The 19202-nt window shown below is 36.3% G+C and overlaps 1 protein-coding gene and 1 long non-coding RNA gene across 2 annotated transcripts in view; one reads left to right on the top strand and one right to left on the bottom strand.

The window, feature by feature from the left end:
• Positions 1-241: 241 nt before the first annotated feature.
• LOC137748953 (uncharacterized) overlaps positions 242-19202 on the bottom strand; it is a 52280-nt gene continuing 33319 nt past the window's right edge. Inside the window, exon 3 of the long non-coding RNA XR_011070132.1 lies at positions 242-442. This is a non-coding gene — a long non-coding RNA (uncharacterized lncRNA). The remainder of the gene's footprint in view (positions 443-19202) is intronic.
• The window catches only part of LOC137748884 (disease resistance protein RUN1-like), a 37775-nt gene continuing 22692 nt past the window's right edge, over positions 4120-19202 (top strand). Inside the window, exons 1-2 of the mRNA XM_068489076.1 lie at positions 4120-4780; positions 4877-4942. Coding sequence (XP_068345177.1) covers positions 4248-4780; positions 4877-4942 — 599 coding nt within the window. The 5' untranslated portion in view covers positions 4120-4247. The remainder of the gene's footprint in view (positions 4781-4876; positions 4943-19202) is intronic.

Genomic DNA, 19202 nt, shown 5'->3' with positions numbered 1-19202 from the left:
TGATAACACACTGACATGATAACATCAGAAATCTTGCAATACAACAACAATACCAATTTTCATGATCATTGATCAGAATATGATGACACACTGGCATGATAATCATCCTAATCAAATTGATTTTGGAGCTGCCGTGCAAGTTCCTCCTCACGACTACTACCTGTACAGGTCCTCCAATTGAAGGCTTTGCCCGGCTTTTCTCTCTTCCCATACATGCAAAGTGAACACCACGGCTTTTCTGGCAATATCCCACTACTCTTGGAGCTAACATCAGAGTAATTAATCTGCCTATGATTGCATCATGCCCATGAGTTATGCACGCAATAGCAACATTGAGTGGTTGAATATTATGGTAATAGCAACTTGCCCTGCTGAGGAAACCGACTTTTAGCTGCCCCAACTTGCAACTTCTCAAATGGAAGGGGACGTTACCATCACTTTCCTGTGAAAGCCTTAAAGGTGAATGTAAAAAACCTGGAATATTTTTTATTCATCTGCCATTAATTGATATTCATATTGAGTTTAGAGAGACACCTAAAACTTCTTATGAAATTCATATTGAGTGTCATGAAAATACACTTACATGAATTAAAAATTTGATGTGGATTCGCTTCAAGATTGCATACACAAAGACAAAGCACAGTGTTCATTACTAAGTTCTAAGAAAGTGTTAGTTTCTTAATATGGTATTATCCCATTTGCCGTTGTTTTCCATAATCTAGCTCAATTTCATACTAGCTTGAATACTAAACTCAACATATTCAAAATCCAAACAGTGATCGATCAAAGAAATCTCTAACTTATTTACATTATAAAACAAGCTGAGCATTGAGCAAAGCATCAAGTAGCAGTAAGTACCTTAGTTCTAGGAACGACGCTTCTGTGAGCCCAAGTTTCAAAAGCCACCGACTACTCGAATTCCTCGCAAACGAAGGACCACATTTTTCTTTCTCTTCATCTATTTTCTCAGCAACCAAACAGAAAAGGAGAAAAATTAACGAGAAATACAGAGAGGTGTGATTTACCTGGATGACTTTGGAGGCGAGGTGGTGAGAGGACTTTCGGAGTGTATGCGGGTCGGGCAAAGACTTGGCGGAGATGGATTTGAGGTCCATGTTGGCGAGCTCGGCTTCTACTGGATTCACCACCGTACGCTCGTCGACGGACAAGGCGGAGTGGATCAGGATCATTGCCTCCACTTGTTCATGGTCGCGAAGCACCGTCCTCTGGTTCTTAAGGTTTCAATTGCACCGTCGGAAGTGGCGCCGGAACTCCCTCTGTTTGGGTTAATATTTGAACTTTGACTTAAAGGAAGAAAAGCCCAAATGGAGCTCATAAGACATGGCTTTGCCCAAAGCCCGGCACCAAGCCGAGTCCAAGACCAAGTGGCGACTTCCCATTAATGCAAAGGCTAGGTGCCTATGTGGAGGTGACAACTGATGGAAATCCACCAGCTTTCAGCCCAAAAGCACTTTTTGAGGGGCAGGTTGTGTAAATGAAGTAACAAGAGACTCATTATCTCCAGCTGTTTTCAGGCAAGGGTGAAATGCTACAGTTCGATCCAACTCACCTATAAAAGGAGGAAGAGGGCCCAGAGATAAGAACACTTAACCAATCAAACAAACAAATACACAAACTCTGCTCAAAGCCAGATTTGCATCTACGAAGCTGTAGTCAACCCCAACCTCGGTCATTTTCAGGATCAGACCTCACAAATAACACCCTTCTTTTCATGTAATAGCTCTGCTACTCTCTCAACCATAGTAGTATCGATTCCTTCTGGTTCATCTTGCTTACCAATCATCTCCCTTTAGCTCCCAAACCTTTGTAATCATGAAGAAGAGAAGCTGCACAAGATTCAACCTTGCCCGACAAGGTTAAATCTAGCCCGACTCTCTTTGATTTGTCTTTCAGCTTATAGATATAGTGTTGTAATGCATTCCTCAATCTATATTCAAGTTATTTCCAGTCTCTTAATGATCCTAAGTTCCACTTATCCCCAGATCTGGTTTAATTAGTGGTTTTTACCATTTGAAAATGGATTAACTTAATAACTTGATCAGATCTGAACCTTCCCCCCTTTTACCATATAAGATAAACAAAAGTCCTTGAACTCAAGGCATAGAAAAGAACTTAATGTAGACTTAACCCATCTACGACAATTCTTTGATAAATAAGAAGTCAGAATAACTTGGGACGCAAGTAATCAGGCTTAAAAACACTTGTTTTACATCTGCCATACTGAGATGGCAGTGGCACGCCTAAGCACTTAGTTGGTTTTGATAGTGAGCCTCCAGGCCTATACCTAAGGCCCTGCAAAGGTACATTTCGGAACTAACTTTGTTCTCCTCTTGAAGCAATTGTGGCAAGCAGGAGCTCGACAAACAACCAAAGTGCCAACTCCTCGGGAAGCTGTGTGCTCGAGCCAACGACGCCTGCCAGCCAGATTTCGTGCCTGAACACCCTCCATTTTTTTAGCTCCTTTTTTATTTTTTATTTTTGCAATGGAAAACGGAAAATGCACGGTACAATCCCAAATAGTTCATGATACGGCGTAGTCAGGGTTATTGGTTCATCTTTGGTGAGAAATTGAGGGCCAGTGGCCCAAAATTAAAGCCTAAAATGTAACGGACAACCGACAAGGGCAGGCCCATGTGTAGCCTTAAAGGTGATATGTTGTATGGGCCGAAAGCATGGATTATTACGGCCCTTAAACCCCAGCCCATGTTCAGTTTCTTTGGCCCTTAAACGCATTTGCTTCAACTACGTGTTGTTCCCTTCTATACACACCATCAAATTAAGATGTCACACAGTTAAAAAAAAAAAAAAATGAAATCATCAAGATACACACCATCAAATTTTAATGATCAGAATATGCGGTGACACTGACATGATAATCTTCCAAATCAAATTGATTTTGGAGCTGCTGTGCAAGTTCCTCGTCACAACTACCACTTGTAAAGGCACCTCCAATTATCAGAAGCCTTTGCCCCGGCTTTTCTCTTTTCCATTCTTCCAAAGTGAACACCACTTAACTCAAAATGCCATCTGTATCTGATATAAAATTATATTTGTATTTCTTAATGAATAAGATTACAACTGATGGTTATATATATGCAACCAATAAACCTTTGAAAAATGACAGCACACCTAACTTATTACAGCTCATAAAACTAACTATATCAGAGAAATATCTTCTAAGTTTTGTCTTTTACAATACTAGCCTTAATAGTATCTATGCACCAGTTTTCCCTGAAGCACTTAAGAAAGTGGGATTAAAGACACATAAAACTTCTTGTGGAATTCATCCCGAGTTTCATGAAAAAGTACTTATATATGGTGCATAATGGTGTTCCACGTAATAACTGTCAAGATTTAAAATTTATCAGAATCTTTCAATGCAGTGTCGAGCTAATGTAGCATATGGAATGAAAAAAATAAATAAAATTATTAATTTTTTGTGCTAGGTGTGGATTCACTTCGAGATTGCATACACGAAGACGAAGCACAGAGCGTTCATCACTAAGTTCTACTAAGGTGTTAGTTTCTTAATATGGTATTATCCTGTTTCCTTTGTTTTCCATAATCTAGCTCAATTTCATTTTAGTAACGGTCCTTACCCAAGCTATATGAGATTAAAAAAAAACAAACGAAGAACACATTTTTCTCTCTTTATCTATTTTCTCAGCAACTAAACAGAAAACAAAAAAAATTAACGAGAAATGCAGAGGAAGGTGAGAGGACTTTCAGAGAGAATGAGGGTCGGGCAAGGACCCTCATTGGTACAGTCCCAAATAGGTCATGAAACAGCGTATGAGGTTGATCTTAATTAAACAGAATGTTACTAACATTGGCTTAGTAATATGAGGTTGATCTTAATTAAACAGGAGCCTTTTCCTTGTGTTCAGATATTCTTGAAGAAAAGTAAACATGAGCCTTTTCCTTCACGTGAATAAAGCATCTTTCACTTTCAGAATTCCTTCCTTTCCTGCTTTCCACCGTCCTATTACGTGTCGGTAGTCTCAGTCTGTGCTTTCGTGTTCTTTTCTTTCTTTTATTTTTTTATTCTCTCTCTCTTTCCTTCACCTTCCTGCGACAACATTATTATATTATAAACTTTTGCTTTTGTTTACTGAAGGATCTTGACTTGTGTTTAGACGTCATCCTTCGGCAACACAACCACAACAATTGCCATTTTTTCAGTCTCTGATCTGAACCACTGCAGTGCCATAACGGTGGATACCGCCATGACAGCCCACGAAGCCTCCTCTTCGTCCTCCTCCAAGTCAGAACTTTGGAGTTACGACGTGTTCTTGAGCTTCAGAGGCGAAGACACGCGGAATGGCTTCACCAGCCACCTCCACGAGGCATTAAAATACAGAGGATACCATGTCTTTATTGATGAGGACGGTCTAAAAAGAGGGGAAGAAATAAAACAGAAACTGTTTCGTGCAATCGAAGAGTCGAGGATCTCTATCATTGTCTTCTCAAAGATGAATGCGGATTCGAGTTGGTGTCTTGACGAGCTGGTGAAGATCATGGAGTGCAGAGACAAACTAGGACGACATGTTTTGCCAATATTCTATCACGTTGATCCTTCGCATGTCAGGAAGCAGGAAGGAGATTTAGCCGAAGCATTTCAGAAGCACGAAAAGGACATCCGTGAAGAAAAAGATGACAAGAAACATGAAGTTAAACAAGAAAGGGTAAAGCAGTGGAGAGAGGCTCTCACAAAAGCTGCAAATTTGTCTGGCCACCATCTTCAAAGCGCTAATAATAGGTAATTATTCACCTGCTTTTCAAGATTTAAGTTGTAATACTCTAATTAACATAATTAATACACCTTAATCTCTCACGCTGATCCTTCACATGTCAGGAAGAGGCCGAGAGAGGCTCATACAGAAGCTGCAAATTTGTCTGATCACCAAACAACTTTCAACGGGTAATCATTTACCTGCTTATTTCAAGATTTGAAACATTTTAGTGAATGTCTTGATCTCTCAATTAATTAACATGCTTAATTAACAAGCTTAATGAATACACCTTAATCTCTCATATAAAACCTAAACCGTAATTGGAGTTTAATTCATACACCTAACTTTTATGTATCAAGGAATGTTTCTTTCTTTTATTCAAGTTATCGTCACAAAATCACATGCTAGCTGCTAGTTAGTGTATTTCATATATATATATATATATATATATATATATATATATATGCTAAGAACATGAGACTTGTCAATTGTTTTGACGTGATGTTCGGATTTAAAAGAGGTCAAAGACCATTTTTTCTTGTAAATATTTTGGGTTGAAACTTTTGGAATGTTCCAGTCGGAAAAATCAATACTTTCGTCTGTTTGAAAATCCAATTTTTGTTCTTCATTGACAATGTCAGGTATAGTTCCTAAGGTGGATCTAGAGCTAGTGCTGGCCATTGAACTAGATCTAAATAATCTACTCATGAAATGCACAAAACAAGTATACTATATGCAAGACTTAAAAGATTCACCTTCCTCGTATGTCTAGACTCTTCCCCCGCTCATGAGCGGAGCTTTGATTCTTTTACAAAAGTTAAAAGAATAGTGACCTTTTTGTTTTTCACTATTGTGAATAGTGACATTTTTGTTTTCACTATTGTGAATAGTGACCTTTTTGTTTTTCACTATTTGAAGAATAATGCTTCGGTTTTTACGGAAGATATGAAAGCAGCTACTGCTGATGATGTTGCTGGGCTGACATAATCACATGGGCAAATATTGCTTTTCAGATATCAAATGGGTCCTGGGCATCTTGAAAATCTGCTTGATCAGCCCATTTGGCGGGAAGCTGAGACGAGGCATCAGAATTATCTGAATCTGAGTCTGAACCTTTTTTCTTTTGCAGCAATGCTGCTTCCGCCATTAGCAGATGAGCCATATCCAGCAGTTGGGTAGTTTTTTCTTTCTTTGAACTGGAGGACTTGGCTGACTTGGAAATTCCTTTGAGGGAGGAAGATGGACTAATGTCTGATAAGGACTGAACTGGTTCCTGAGCTTTTGATAATTCAGGAAATTGCTGATGAACTGGCAAAGCTTGTGAGGACGAAGATGAAACTTTGATTGGCAGTGCCTGAAAAGATGCCTGGGGAAATTCCACTTTTACAAGATCAATAATTTTTTGGTGGTTGAATTTATCCCACCATTTTACCCATCTGGTTCTGTAAATACCACTGGTGTCCATTTCAAAGTTCCATTTGAGAATCCATGGGATCTTGTACTTGGCCATGAGCAGTGAAAAAATAGTAACTCTGTTGTCGAAACGACTTCTGTCAAAACTGGGCTGGAAGTTGTTTGTGAGAACATGACGAAGGTCATCTGGAATGATGGAAGAGCTTGGGCCATGGGAAGCCCACCAATCTGGAAACCATGCAGGAAACCGCAATCTGAAATTCTTATCAAAAGTTATGAACCATGAATGACTAAAGTCTTCTGTCTGGTGGAGAAAAATGTTGGTCCATGCTTGGATATAATCATAGTAATTGTAATGATTGTTTGGGATGAGAACATGCTGAGTATGAAGGGGTTTTGTGTGAAAAAGGGGAATTCCCCATTCGAGTTCGGTAAGGAATTTTCCAATATGGAGTGAATGATACAATATTTTGTTTTGGTGAGTGGTACTGTAAATTGGCTTAATAGCAATGCTTTCTGTTTCTGAAAGGATAGCCTGGTAATATTTTAGGCTTTTATAGGATTCAGTTGGTAAGAAATGAAAATTTGGTGGAAGGAGTAATTTGGCAATGCGCTCTGGGGGTTGGTTTTTGTTAATATGAAGAGGAATGTTAAAAAGCTTTTCAGAATGAGGGTTCTGGACATATGGTGATGTTTTAGCATAGCTAGGTGTTTTTGGTTGTGAGGGAGCTGGAGAACGAACTGATGAGTAAGGATCATAAGGGGTGGCTAAGGCCGTTTGGTAATTTGGTCGGATATTTCCTACTGTTGATCCTAAGGGAGTAAATCTGTTTGTAATGGCGAGGGCCGATGAAGAGTCGGGAATAGACTCTTGTTTTACTGGTGCTGGGGTTTGGGTAAGGGTGGCTGGGAGCCTTCGTTGCTGAGTAGGATTAGTACCCATTCTTCCCCTGCAAAAATTCTCTGGTTAGAAAATCTGGGATGCAATTCTGGCTGCCTTTAATGTATTCAATATCAAAATCAAAAATACTTAATATGGCTTGCCAGCGTGCAAAAATTTGTTTTGATGCAATATTTTGAACATCTTTTTGTAAAACATGTTTTGCAGATTTGCAATCAACACGAACTAAAAATTTTTGATTTAATAAATCATCTTGGAATTTGCTAATACATAATACAATAGATAAAATCTCTTTTTTAATAGTACTATAATTAGCTTGAGCAGAATTCCAAACTCCTGAATGGAAACGAACAATTTGTTCAGGAGCTTCGGAAGAAATTTTTTGTTTAAGGATACCTCCATAACCGATTTCAGATGCGTCGGTTTCGACTATTTTGAGAGAGCCGGGAGTTGGAATGCCAAGGCAAGGCAAAGTCTTGACATGATTTTTGATCTGTTTGACAATGGAAGTATGATTTTGTGACCATGATGGAGGATTTTCCTTGAGACGATCAAACAAGGGCTTACATTGTTGACGCAGATGAGGATAAAATTCTGAAACATAATTGAGAGATCCAAGGAATCTTTGAAGCTGGGTTTTATCAAGAATTTGATCTGGAAATTTATCAGCAAACTGGATGACTCGATCTATTGGTTGAATGGTAGACCTGTAAATATGGTAACCTAAAAATCTAACTCTGGTTTGAAATAACTTAATCTTAGATGCCGAAACAACTAACCCATTGGACCTAATGATCCTAACAAATGCATGCAAATGCTTCCAATGCTCTTCTATTGATTTTGAGAAAATTAATACATCATCAATATAAACAATCGAAAAATGGCTGTATTGATTAAAAATTTCATTCATGATATTTTGAAATTCACTTGGTGCATTTTTCAAGCCGAAAGGCATTACATTCCACTCATAATGTCCGAAAGGAGTTACAAAAGCAGTTTTGTATTTATCAGATTCATGAATTTGAATTTGCCAAAAGCCTGATTTCATATCAAATTTAGAAAAAACAGTTGCCTGAGAAAGTCTCTTTATCAAGTCTCTTTTGTTAGGAATTGGATATCGGATCCATTCTAAAACATCATTCAATGGTTTGTAGTTGATAACCAGTCGTGGAGCACCGCGTTCTAATTCTGCGTTTTTCTGGACATAAAAAGCAGGGCATGACCATGGAGATTTGCTTTTACGGATAATTCCTTTTTCTAAAAGTTGATTAATTTCAGTTTTACAAAACTCTAAAACTTCTTGATTCATTTGAATTGGTCGTGCTTTTGTGGGGATTTTTGACTCAATAAAATCTTTAATATAAGGTAGTTTAACAATATGTTGTTTTCTGTGCCAAAAAGCATTTGGAAGATCGGAACAAATTTCTTTAGTAAGCTTATCAGAAAACTGGCAAATAGAATCTAATAAAGATTTGTTTGTTAATTGTTCTTCAATTCTTTTGTGAAGAATTTCTTCCTGTAAAAAAGCAATTTGTTGGGATTTTGCAGTAATCTGGTTGAGAGTTTTTGAAACATTATCTTTTTGAAGTTGTTTTAACTTTTTAAGATCTGTTTCCATGCAAAATTCAAAAGTAATTTTTTGGCCAAAAACCTTGGTAGAAATACAGTTGTGATGAACTTTGAAAGGATAAATTAATGCAATGAAAGGGAGTCCCAAAATAACTGGATCAGAAATATTTTTGATTAAAACAAATGGAGTTTTAAAACAAATATTTTGTTGACAAACATGGGCTTTGGGAATTTCATATTTTAATTTCATCGGGGATTGATTTGCAGCGCTAAGTGTTTCCGTAGACTTGTGAAAATATTTAGTAGGTATTAATCCTTCTTGAATGCAGTTTAAATCTGCACCTGAATCAATTAAAGCGATGGTTTCTAAATGAAAATCTTCGATTACTATCGTAACTTTAGAATACCATTTTCGAATTCTTATTTTGTCTAAAAGACTTAAAACAAGTTCTTTTGAAGAAGAAGATTTAGTCGAGTGAGCGTCGGAATCGGAATTTGAGGAAGAACCATTTTGTTCTTGGACGAGTTCTTGCGTACGTACTCTACTGAGTTGTGAACGAATGTCGGTATTTTCGGATTTTAAAAACTTAATTTCCGATTTGATTTGATTAACTTCTTTTTGCAAATCTTTGAGGGTGATCTCCTTTTTGGATTTATTAAAACGTTCCAAAGTGGTACTGAGAGAAATCTTTTGAGAAGAAATTTGACTAGTGCCAGGTTCATGAGAAGAAATCAAATTTTTGAGTTTTTTCAAATAAAAAGATTTTAAATCAGGATCATCGACTTTACTAATTAATTCTATTAAAAACTCTTCTTGTTCTTCTTGCTTATTAAGCACTGAAATTTTGTTACAACAAGTGTCCGTGCACCCAAACTTAATGTTTGGCGAGGAGACGTCGCTAGAACTGCTAGAATCGGAGACGGAAAAATCGGGATTTTTGTCAGATTGACTAGAGTCGGTATTTCTAATTTCTAAAGCCTGGATAAGTTGAACCTTCTCTTCTTCAGAGATTTTTAGTTGGTTAATAACCTTTTTAACCTTGCATTCATTTGCATAATGACCAAATTTACCACACTTATAACACTTTCCCTTTTTATTTTGAAAATCCTTTTTAGACTTTCTAAAAGGTTTTTTGTTTGAAGATGGTTTTTCATAAAATTTATTTGTCTGAAAAGGTTTGTTGGAAGATCTTTTGTTTTTATAAAATCTGGATTGATGTTTAGAAAACTTGCTAGTTTGTTGGGCTTTTTTCTTTTTACTCGAAGGAGCGATTGGAGGTAAACCGTATTGTTCACAAAATGTTCCAAGTTCGTATTTAGCAATAGATTTATCTTTATGAACTTGTTTTGAAATCTTCATGTCGATACACATTTTCAATCCTTCCTTTTGAATAACATTAACTATGTTACCATAAGTAAGGGTATGATAAGGTATGACACCTTCTTCATTTACTAAAACATTTCGAATTTTGTGAGCAAAAAGATTGGTTAAACCATTGATAAATTTTTCTTTCCAAAAAGGTTGATTACTATCTTCCCGAAGCATAACTCTGGATATGAAAACATCTTTATACCATCTGAAATCACTTAAGGTTGGACACCTTAAATTACTCAGTTGGTCGTGAATACGCGTAGTAACGTTGCTGGGTGTTCCTATAAAGTGTTCTATAATCGTATAAAGTAAAGTATTTACTCCGTCGGGTATTCCCTGTCCTATCGTTTCGTCAAAAATGGGAAATCCTTCCTCATCTTTTTTGACCGCAAAGCGTATTTCATCTCTGGACTGAGAAGTTAAGTGCTTCTCCCACCAAGAATGAAGCATTCCAGTGAAACCAGTGACGAGAAGATCAACGATTTGTGTTTGTGTAAAATTGTGATTTGAAATATAGCTGTTAGCAACCATGGACATGTGTTGAAGTTTGTTCAAAAGTTCTTGTTCGGATAAGCCATCTATGTTCCACTCATAAAGTTTGTCGGCTGAAACTGAAAATTGATTTTGAATATTTCGTTCTTCAAATTGAAGGTCAGGAGGAGTTGGCCTGGGATACCAGTTTTTTGTGAGAGAAGTAGGGTTGACCGGATGAGTACGAATACGTTTTAAATCAAAAGTTGGTTGAAGATCAATGTTTTGAAAAATATTTTCAATATTTTGGATAGCAGAACTAGTTTCCGTGTCCTGAGAAGAATCAGAAGTATTTTCTTCTTCGACAGAAACATCATTGTTTTGCAAAACATTAACAACTTTCTCTTTTTTGAGCTCAGTGAGCATATGATCAATTTTTTGTAAAGTAGTCATGGATTTTAAAGCAGTGGAACTTGAAGCAGTATCAGTAAAATTTACTAAAGGTTTTTCTTTTGGAGAAGAAATTGGTTGAGACAATTTGTCGATTTTGGTTTCAATTTTGTCTAACTGTTTTCCAATAGTATGAAGACTTTGGTTTGTAAAATTGTTCTGTTCAATGACAGGTTTAAAACCAGAATCTTCTTTTGGAATTTTGAAAGGGGTTGCGGGGATGTTGGTATTACCAGTGGAAATCAAAATAGTTTCTTTGGGAGGATGACTGGAAGAAATCAAAGTTTTGTCTTCCTTAACCCAATTTTCTTTGGTAACAACCATAACTTTATTTTTTGTTTCAAAATGTTTTTCAATAAAATCAAAGAAAGATATTTCAAATTGGTATTGTTCTACAAAAGCTTTCCATTCGGCATATATGGCTAGCTTTTCTTCATCACAATACTTTTTTCTAAAAATATTTCTTCTGGGAATATTTTCCTCAGAAGCGATGTCAGCTTTAAGCTTCCTCCATCGGATTTTATGTGGTTTATTCAAAACAAGTAATTGGTGATTCACCGATGTTGTTTCAAAATCAGAAGGAGTTGGAGAAGTGGGTTCTTCTTGGTTTGGAGGATGATAAACAGGATGTGCAACTTGTGAAGAAGTGTCGACAGACTTTAATTTGAGTAAATCATTGACTAGATCTTGTTGTGCAGCTTCCTGCTCTTTTAACTTTTTGTTTACTAAAGATTTGATCAAATCCTGATCTCGACCCAGTCTATCGGTTGACGTGGATCCAGAAAAAGACTGTCTGCTAGGAGTAAAAGATTTGTGTGACAAAACTGATTCACAAGATTTTCTTGCTGGACGATCAAAATTGATTTTAACTGTGCCATCAAAATATTGTTCAATGTTGTCAAGATTAACGAGGCTGTTTTGGACGGAAACCGGCTTACTTTCATTAATTAAACACCAATCTGAGGGGAGACTGATGTCTGACCACCTAATGGTTCTTGGTACTCTAATGTTTGCGCTTTCTTGGGTTGTTTGGATTAAAAGAGTGTGGTCGCGAGGACTTTTGTTCAAAGCTTGAAAATTCATGTTTGTGCCAGTGACTTTGTAATAAACTCTAAAAATAAGTGCCAAAGGTTGTGTTCCTTCCAGGACTTGGTACCCGGAGGTTTTGATATTAAGAGTAAGAGCTTTTAAAACATGTGGGTCTGAAAGACTTATTGTGAGATCTGGAAAACAATCAAAATGGATAGGTCCGTTATAAAGACTTGATTCAATCATTCCAAGAATACTATCGTTAAAATCAGTAAATCGGGCGTCACGAAGACATAAAAGAATAGACGTATTAAGACCTTTTCGTGTTAAAGGTTTAACAGCGATTTGAACTAAACCAATGTGAAGATAGTTATGACCGTTTTTGCGATGCGCTTTGATTTGTTCTGGAGAAAATAATTGACAAGTCTCATGTTCTTTGCTAAGAGCATAAGCCTTCTCAACTGTTTTGACGTGATGTTCGGATTTAAAAGAGGTCAAAGACCATTTTTTCTTGTAAATATTTTGGGTTGAAACTTTTGGAATGTTCCAGTCGGAAAAATCAATACTTTCGTCTGTTTGAAAATCCAATTTTTGTTCTTCATTGACAATGTCAGGTATAGTTCCTAAGGTGGATCTAGAGCTAGTGCTGGCCATTGAACTAGATCTAAATAATCTACTCATGAAATGCACAAAACAAGTATACTATATGCAAGACTTAAAAGATTCACCTTCCTCGTATGTCTAGACTCTTCCCCCGCTCATGCGCTCCGCTCATGCCTCTCCTGGGACTTATTGTTTGGACCACGTCTTACTGTTTGGCTGGAAGAAAGAAGAACTGAGGACCGACGATTAAGAAATGCAGATAAGATACAAGTATGTGAATAGCAATGAACAGATTAGATAGATGCTAATGCAATTACCAACCACTTGGCTCTGATACCAAATGGGGCGGAACTATCAACAGGCGGCAAAGCCAGCCATAGAATATAATGCAATAGTTCCGCCCCATTTGGTATCAGAGCCAAGTGGTTGGTAATTGCATTAGCATCTATCTAATCTGTTCATTGCTATTCACATACTTGTATCTTATCTGCATTTCTTAATCGTCGGTCCTCAGTTCTTCTTTCTTCCAGCCAAACAGTAAGACGTGGTCCAAACAATAAGTCCCAGGAGAGGCATGAGCGGAGCGCATGAGCGGGGGAAGAGTCTAGACATACGAGGAAGGTGAATCTTTTAAGTCTTGCATATAGTATACTTGTTTTGTGCATTTCATGAGTAGATTATTTAGATCTAGTTCAATGGCCAGCACTAGCTCTAGATCCACCTTAGGAACTATACCTGACATTGTCAATGAAGAACAAAAATTGGATTTTCAAACAGACGAAAGTATTGATTTTTCCGACTGGAACATTCCAAAAGTTTCAACCCAAAATATTTACAAGAAAAAATGGTCTTTGACCTCTTTTAAATCCGAACATCACGTCAAAACAGTTGAGAAGGCTTATGCTCTTAGCAAAGAACATGAGACTTGTCAATTATTTTCTCCAGAACAAATCAAAGCGCATCGCAAAAACGGTCATAACTATCTTCACATTGGTTTAGTTCAAATCGCTGTTAAACCTTTAACACGAAAAGGTCTTAATACGTCTATTCTTTTATGTCTTCGTGACGCCCGATTTACTGATTTTAACGATAGTATTCTTGGAATGATTGAATCAAGTCTTTATAACGGACCTATCCATTTTGATTGTTTTCCAGATCTCACAATAAGTCTTTCAGACCCACATGTTTTAAAAGCTCTTACTCTTAATATCAAAACCTCCGGGTACCAAGTCCTGGAAGGAACACAACCTTTGGCACTTATTTTTAGAGTTTATTACAAAGTCACTGGCACAAACATGAATTTTCAAGCTTTGAACAAAAGTCCTCGCGACCACACTCTTTTAATCCAAACAACCCAAGAAAGCGCAAACATTAGAGTACCAAGAACCATTAGGTGGTCAGACATCAGTCTCCCCTCAGATTGGTGTTTAATTAATGAAAGTAAGCCGGTTTCCGTCCAAAACAGCCTCGTTAATCTTGACAACATTGAACAATATTTTGATGGCACAGTTAAAATCAATTTTGATCGTCCAGCAAGAAAATCTTGTGAATCAGTTTTGTCACACAAATCTTTTACTCCTAGCAGACAGTCTTTTTCTGGATCCACGTCAACCGATAGACTGGGTCGAGATCAAGATTTGATCAAATCTTTAGTAAACAAAAAGTTAAAAGAGCAGGAAGCTGCACAACAAGATCTAGTCAATGATTTACTCAAATTAAAGTCTGTCGACACTTCTTCACAAGTTGCACATCCTGTTTATCATCCTCCAAACCAAGAAGAACCCACTTCTCCAACTCCTTCTGATTTTGAAACAACATCGGTGAATCACCAATTACTTGTTTTGAATAAACCACATAAAATCCGATGGAGGAAGCTTAAAGCTGACATCGCTTCTGCGGAAAACATCCCCAGAAGAAATATTTTTAGAAAAAAGTATTGTGATGAAGAAAAGCTAGCCATATATGCCGAATGGAAAGCTATGGAAAGCTTTTGTAGAACAATACCAATTTGAAATATCTTTCTTTGATTTTATTGAAAAACATTTTGAAACAAAAAATAAAGTTACGGTTGTTACCAAAGAAAATTGGGTTAAGGAAGACAAAACTTTGATTTCCTCCAGTCATCCTCCCAAAGAAACTATTTTGATTTCCACTGGTAATACCAACATCCCCGCAACCCCTTTCAAAATTCCAAAAGAAGATTCTGGTTTTAAACCTGTCATTGAACAGAACAATTTTACAAACCAAAGTCTTCATACTATTGGAAAACAGTTAGACAAAATTGAAACCAAAATCGACAAATTGTCTCAACCAATTTCTTCTCCAAAAGAAAAACCTTTAGTAAATTTTACTGATACTGCTTCAAGTTCCACTGCTTTAAAATCCATGACTACTTTACAAAAAATTGATCATATGCTCACTGAGCTCAAAAAAGAGAAAGTTGTTAATGTTTTGCAAAACAATGATGTTTCTGTCGAAGAAGAAAATACTTCTGATTCTTCTCAGGACACGGAAACTAGTTCTGCTATCCAAAATATTGAAAATATTTTTCAAAACATTGATCTTCAACCAACTTTTGATTTAAAACGTATTCGTACTCATCCGGTCAACCCTACTTCTCTCACAAAAAACTGGTATCCCAGGCCAACTCCTCCTGACCTTCAATTTGAAGAACGAAATATTCAAAATCAATTTTCAGTTTCAGCCGACAAACTTTATGAGTGGAACATAGATGGCTTATCCGAACAAGAACTTTTGAACAAACTTCAACACATGTCCATGGTTGCTAATAGCTACATTTCAAATCACAATTTTACACAAACACAAATCGTTGATCTTCTCGTCACTGGTTTCACTGGAATGCTTCATTCTTGGTGGGAGAAGCACTTAACTTCTCAGTCCAGAGATGAAATACGCTTTGCGGTCAAAAAAGATGAGGAAGGATTTCCCATTTTTGACGAAACGATAGGACAGGGAATACCCGACGGAGTAAATACTTTACTTTATACGATTATAGAACACTTTATAGGAACACCCAGCAACGTTACTACGCGTATTCACGACCAACTGAGTAATTTAAGGTGTCCAACCTTAAGTGATTTCAGATGGTATAAAGATGTTTTCATATCCAGAGTTATGCTTCGGGAAGATAGTAATCAACCTTTTTGGAAAGAAAAATTTATCAATGGTTTACCCAATCTTTTTGCTCACAAAATTCGAAATGTTTTAGTAAATGAAGAAGGTGTCATACCTTATCATACCCTTACTTATGGTAACATAGTTAATGTTATTCAAAAGGAAGGATTGAAAATGTGTATCGACATGAAGATTTCAAAACAAGTTCATAAAGATAAATCTATTGCTAAATACGAACTTGGAACATTTTGTGAACAATACGGTTTACCTCCAATCGCTCCTTCGAGTAAAAAGAAAAAAGCCCAACAAACCAGCAAGTTTTCTAAACATCAATCCAGATTTTATAAAAACAAAAGATCTTCCAACAAACCTTTTCAGACAAATAAATTTTATGAAAAACCATCTTCAAACAAAAAACCTTTTAGAAAGTCTAAAAAGGATTTTCAAAATAAAAAGGGAAAGTGTTACAAGTGTGGTAAATTTGGTCATTATGCAAATGAATGCAAGGTTAAAAATGTTATTAACCAGCTAAAAATCTCTGAAGAAGAGAAGGTTCAACTTATCCAGGCTTTAGAAATTAGAAATACCGACTCTAGTCAATCTGATAAAAATCCCGATTTTTCCGTCTCCGACTCTAGCAGTTCTAGCGACGTCTCCTCGCCAAACATTAAGTTTGGGTGCACAGACACTTGTTGTAACAAAATTTCAGTGCTTAATAAGCAAGAAGAACAAGAAGAGTTTTTAATGGAATTAATTAGTAAAGTTGATGACCCTGATTTAAAATCTTTTTATTTGAAAAAACTCAAAAATTTGATTTCTTCTCATGAACCTGGCACTAGTCAAATTTCTTCTCAAAAGATTTCTCTCAGTACCACTTTGGAACGTTTTAATAAAAACAAAAAGGAGATCACCCTCAAAGATTTGCAAAAAGAAGTTAATCAAATCAAATCGGAAATTAAGTTTTTAAAATCCGAAAATACCGAAATTCGTTCACAACTCAGTAGAGTACGTACGCAAGAACTCGTCCAAGAACAAAATGGTTCTTCCTCAAATTCCGATTCCGACGCTCACTCGGCTAAATCTTCTTCTTCAAAAGAACTTGTTTTAAGTCTTTTAGATAAAATAAGAATTCGAAAATGGTATTCTAAAGTTACGATAGTAATCGAAGATTTTCATTTAGAAACCATCGCTTTAATTGATTCAGGTGCAGATTTAAATTGCATTCAAGAAGGATTAATACCTACTAAATATTTTCACAAGTCTACGGAAACACTTAGCGCTGCAAATCAATCCCCGATGAAATTAAAATATGAAATTCCCAAAGCCCATGTTTGTCAACAAAATATTTGTTTTAAAACTCCATTTGTTTTAATAAAAAATATTTCTGATCCAGTTATTTTGGGACTCCCTTTCATTGCATTAATTTATCCTTTCAAAGTTCATCATAACTGTATTTCTACCAAGGTTTTTGGCCAAAAAATTACTTTTGAATTTTGCATGGAAACAGATCTTAAAAAGTTAAAACAACTTCAAAAAGATAATGTTTCGAAAACTCTCAACCAGATTACTGCAAAATCCCAACAAATTGCTTTTTTACAGGAAGAAATTCTTCACAAAAGAATTGAAGAACAATTAACAAACAAATCTTTATTAGATTCTATTCGCCAGTTTTCCGATAAGCTTACTAAAGAAATTTGTTCCGATCTTCCAAATGCTTTTTGGCACAGAAAACAACATATTGTTAAACTACCTTATGTTAAAGATTTTATTGAGTCAAAAATCCCCACAAAAGCACGACCAATTCAAATGAATCAAGAAGTTTTAGAGTTTTGTAAAACTGAAATTAATCAACTTTTAGAAAAAGGAATTATCCGTAAAAGCAAATCTTCATGGTCATGCCCTGCTTTTTATGTCCAGAAAAACGCAGAATTAGAACGCGGTGCTCCACGACTGGTTATTAACTACAAACCTTTGAATGATATTTTAGAATGGATCCGATATCCAATTCCTAACAAAAGAGACTTGATAAAGAGACTTTCTCAGGCAACTGTTTTTTCTAAATTTGATATGAAATCAGGTTTTTGGCAAATTCAAATTCATGAATCTGATAAATACAAAACTGCTTTTGTAACTCCTTTCGGACATTACGAGTGGAATGTAATGCCTTTCGGCTTGAAAAATGCACCAAGTGAATTTCAAAATATCATGAATGAAATTTTTAATCAATACAGCCATTTTTCAATTGTTTATATTGATGATGTATTAATTTTCTCAAAATCAATAGAAGAGCATTGGAAGCATTTGCATGCATTTGTTAGGATCATTAGGTCCAATGGGTTAGTTGTTTCGGCATCTAAGATTAAGTTATTTCAAACCAAAGTTAGATTTTTAGGTTACCATATTTACAGGTCTACCATTCAACCAATAGATCGAGTCATCCAGTTTGCTGATAAATTTCCAGATCAAATTATTGATAAAACCCAGCTTCAAAGATTCCTTGGATCTCTCAATTATGTTTCAGAATTTTATCCTCATCTGCGTCAACAATGTAAGCCCTTGTTTGATCGTCTCAAGGAAAATCCTCCATCATGGTCACAAAATCATACTTCCATTGTTAAACAGATCAAAAATCATGTCAAGACTTTGCCTTGCCTTGGCATTCCAACTCCCGGCTCTCTCAAAATAGTCGAAACCGACGCATCTGAAATCGGTTATGGAGGTATCCTTAAACAAAAAATTTCTTCCGAAGCTCCTGAACAAATTGTTCGTTTCCATTCAGGAGTTTGGAATTCTGCTCAAGCTAATTATAGTACTATTAAAAAAGAAATTTTATCTATTGTATTATGTATTAGCAAATTCCAAGATGATTTATTAAATCAAAAATTTTTAGTTCGTGTTGATTGCAAATCTGCAAAACATGTTTTACAAAAAGATGTTCAAAATATTGCATCAAAACAGATTTTTGCACGCTGGCAAGCCATATTAAGTATTTTTGATTTTGATATTGAATACATTAAAGGCAGCCAGAATTGCATCCCAGATTTTCTAACCAGAGAATTTTTGCAGGGGAAGAATGGGTACTAATCCTACTCAGCAACGAAGGCTCCCGGCCACCCTTACCCAAACCCCAGCACCAGTAAAACAAGAGTCTATTCCCGACTCTTCATCGGCCCTCGCCATTACAAACAGATTTACTCCCTTAGGATCAACAGTAGGAAATATCCGACCAAATTACCAAACGGCCTTAGCCACCCCTTATGATCCTTACTCATCAGTTCGTTCTCCAGCTCCCTCACAACCAAAAACACCTAGCTATGCTAAAACATCACCATATGTCCAGAACCCTCATTCTGAAAAGCTTTTTAACATTCCTCTTCATATTGACAAAAACCAACCCCCAGAGCGCATTGCCAAATTACTCCTTCCACCAAATTTTCATTTCTTACCAACTGAATCCTATAAAAGCCTAAAATATTACCAGGCTATCCTTTCAGAAACAGAAAGC

Source organism: Pyrus communis, chromosome 10, assembly GCF_963583255.1.
Source record: "Pyrus communis chromosome 10, drPyrComm1.1, whole genome shotgun sequence".
Classification (NCBI taxonomy): domain Eukaryota; kingdom Viridiplantae; phylum Streptophyta; class Magnoliopsida; order Rosales; family Rosaceae; genus Pyrus; species Pyrus communis.
This window is presented reverse-complemented; position numbering and strand designations above follow the sequence as displayed.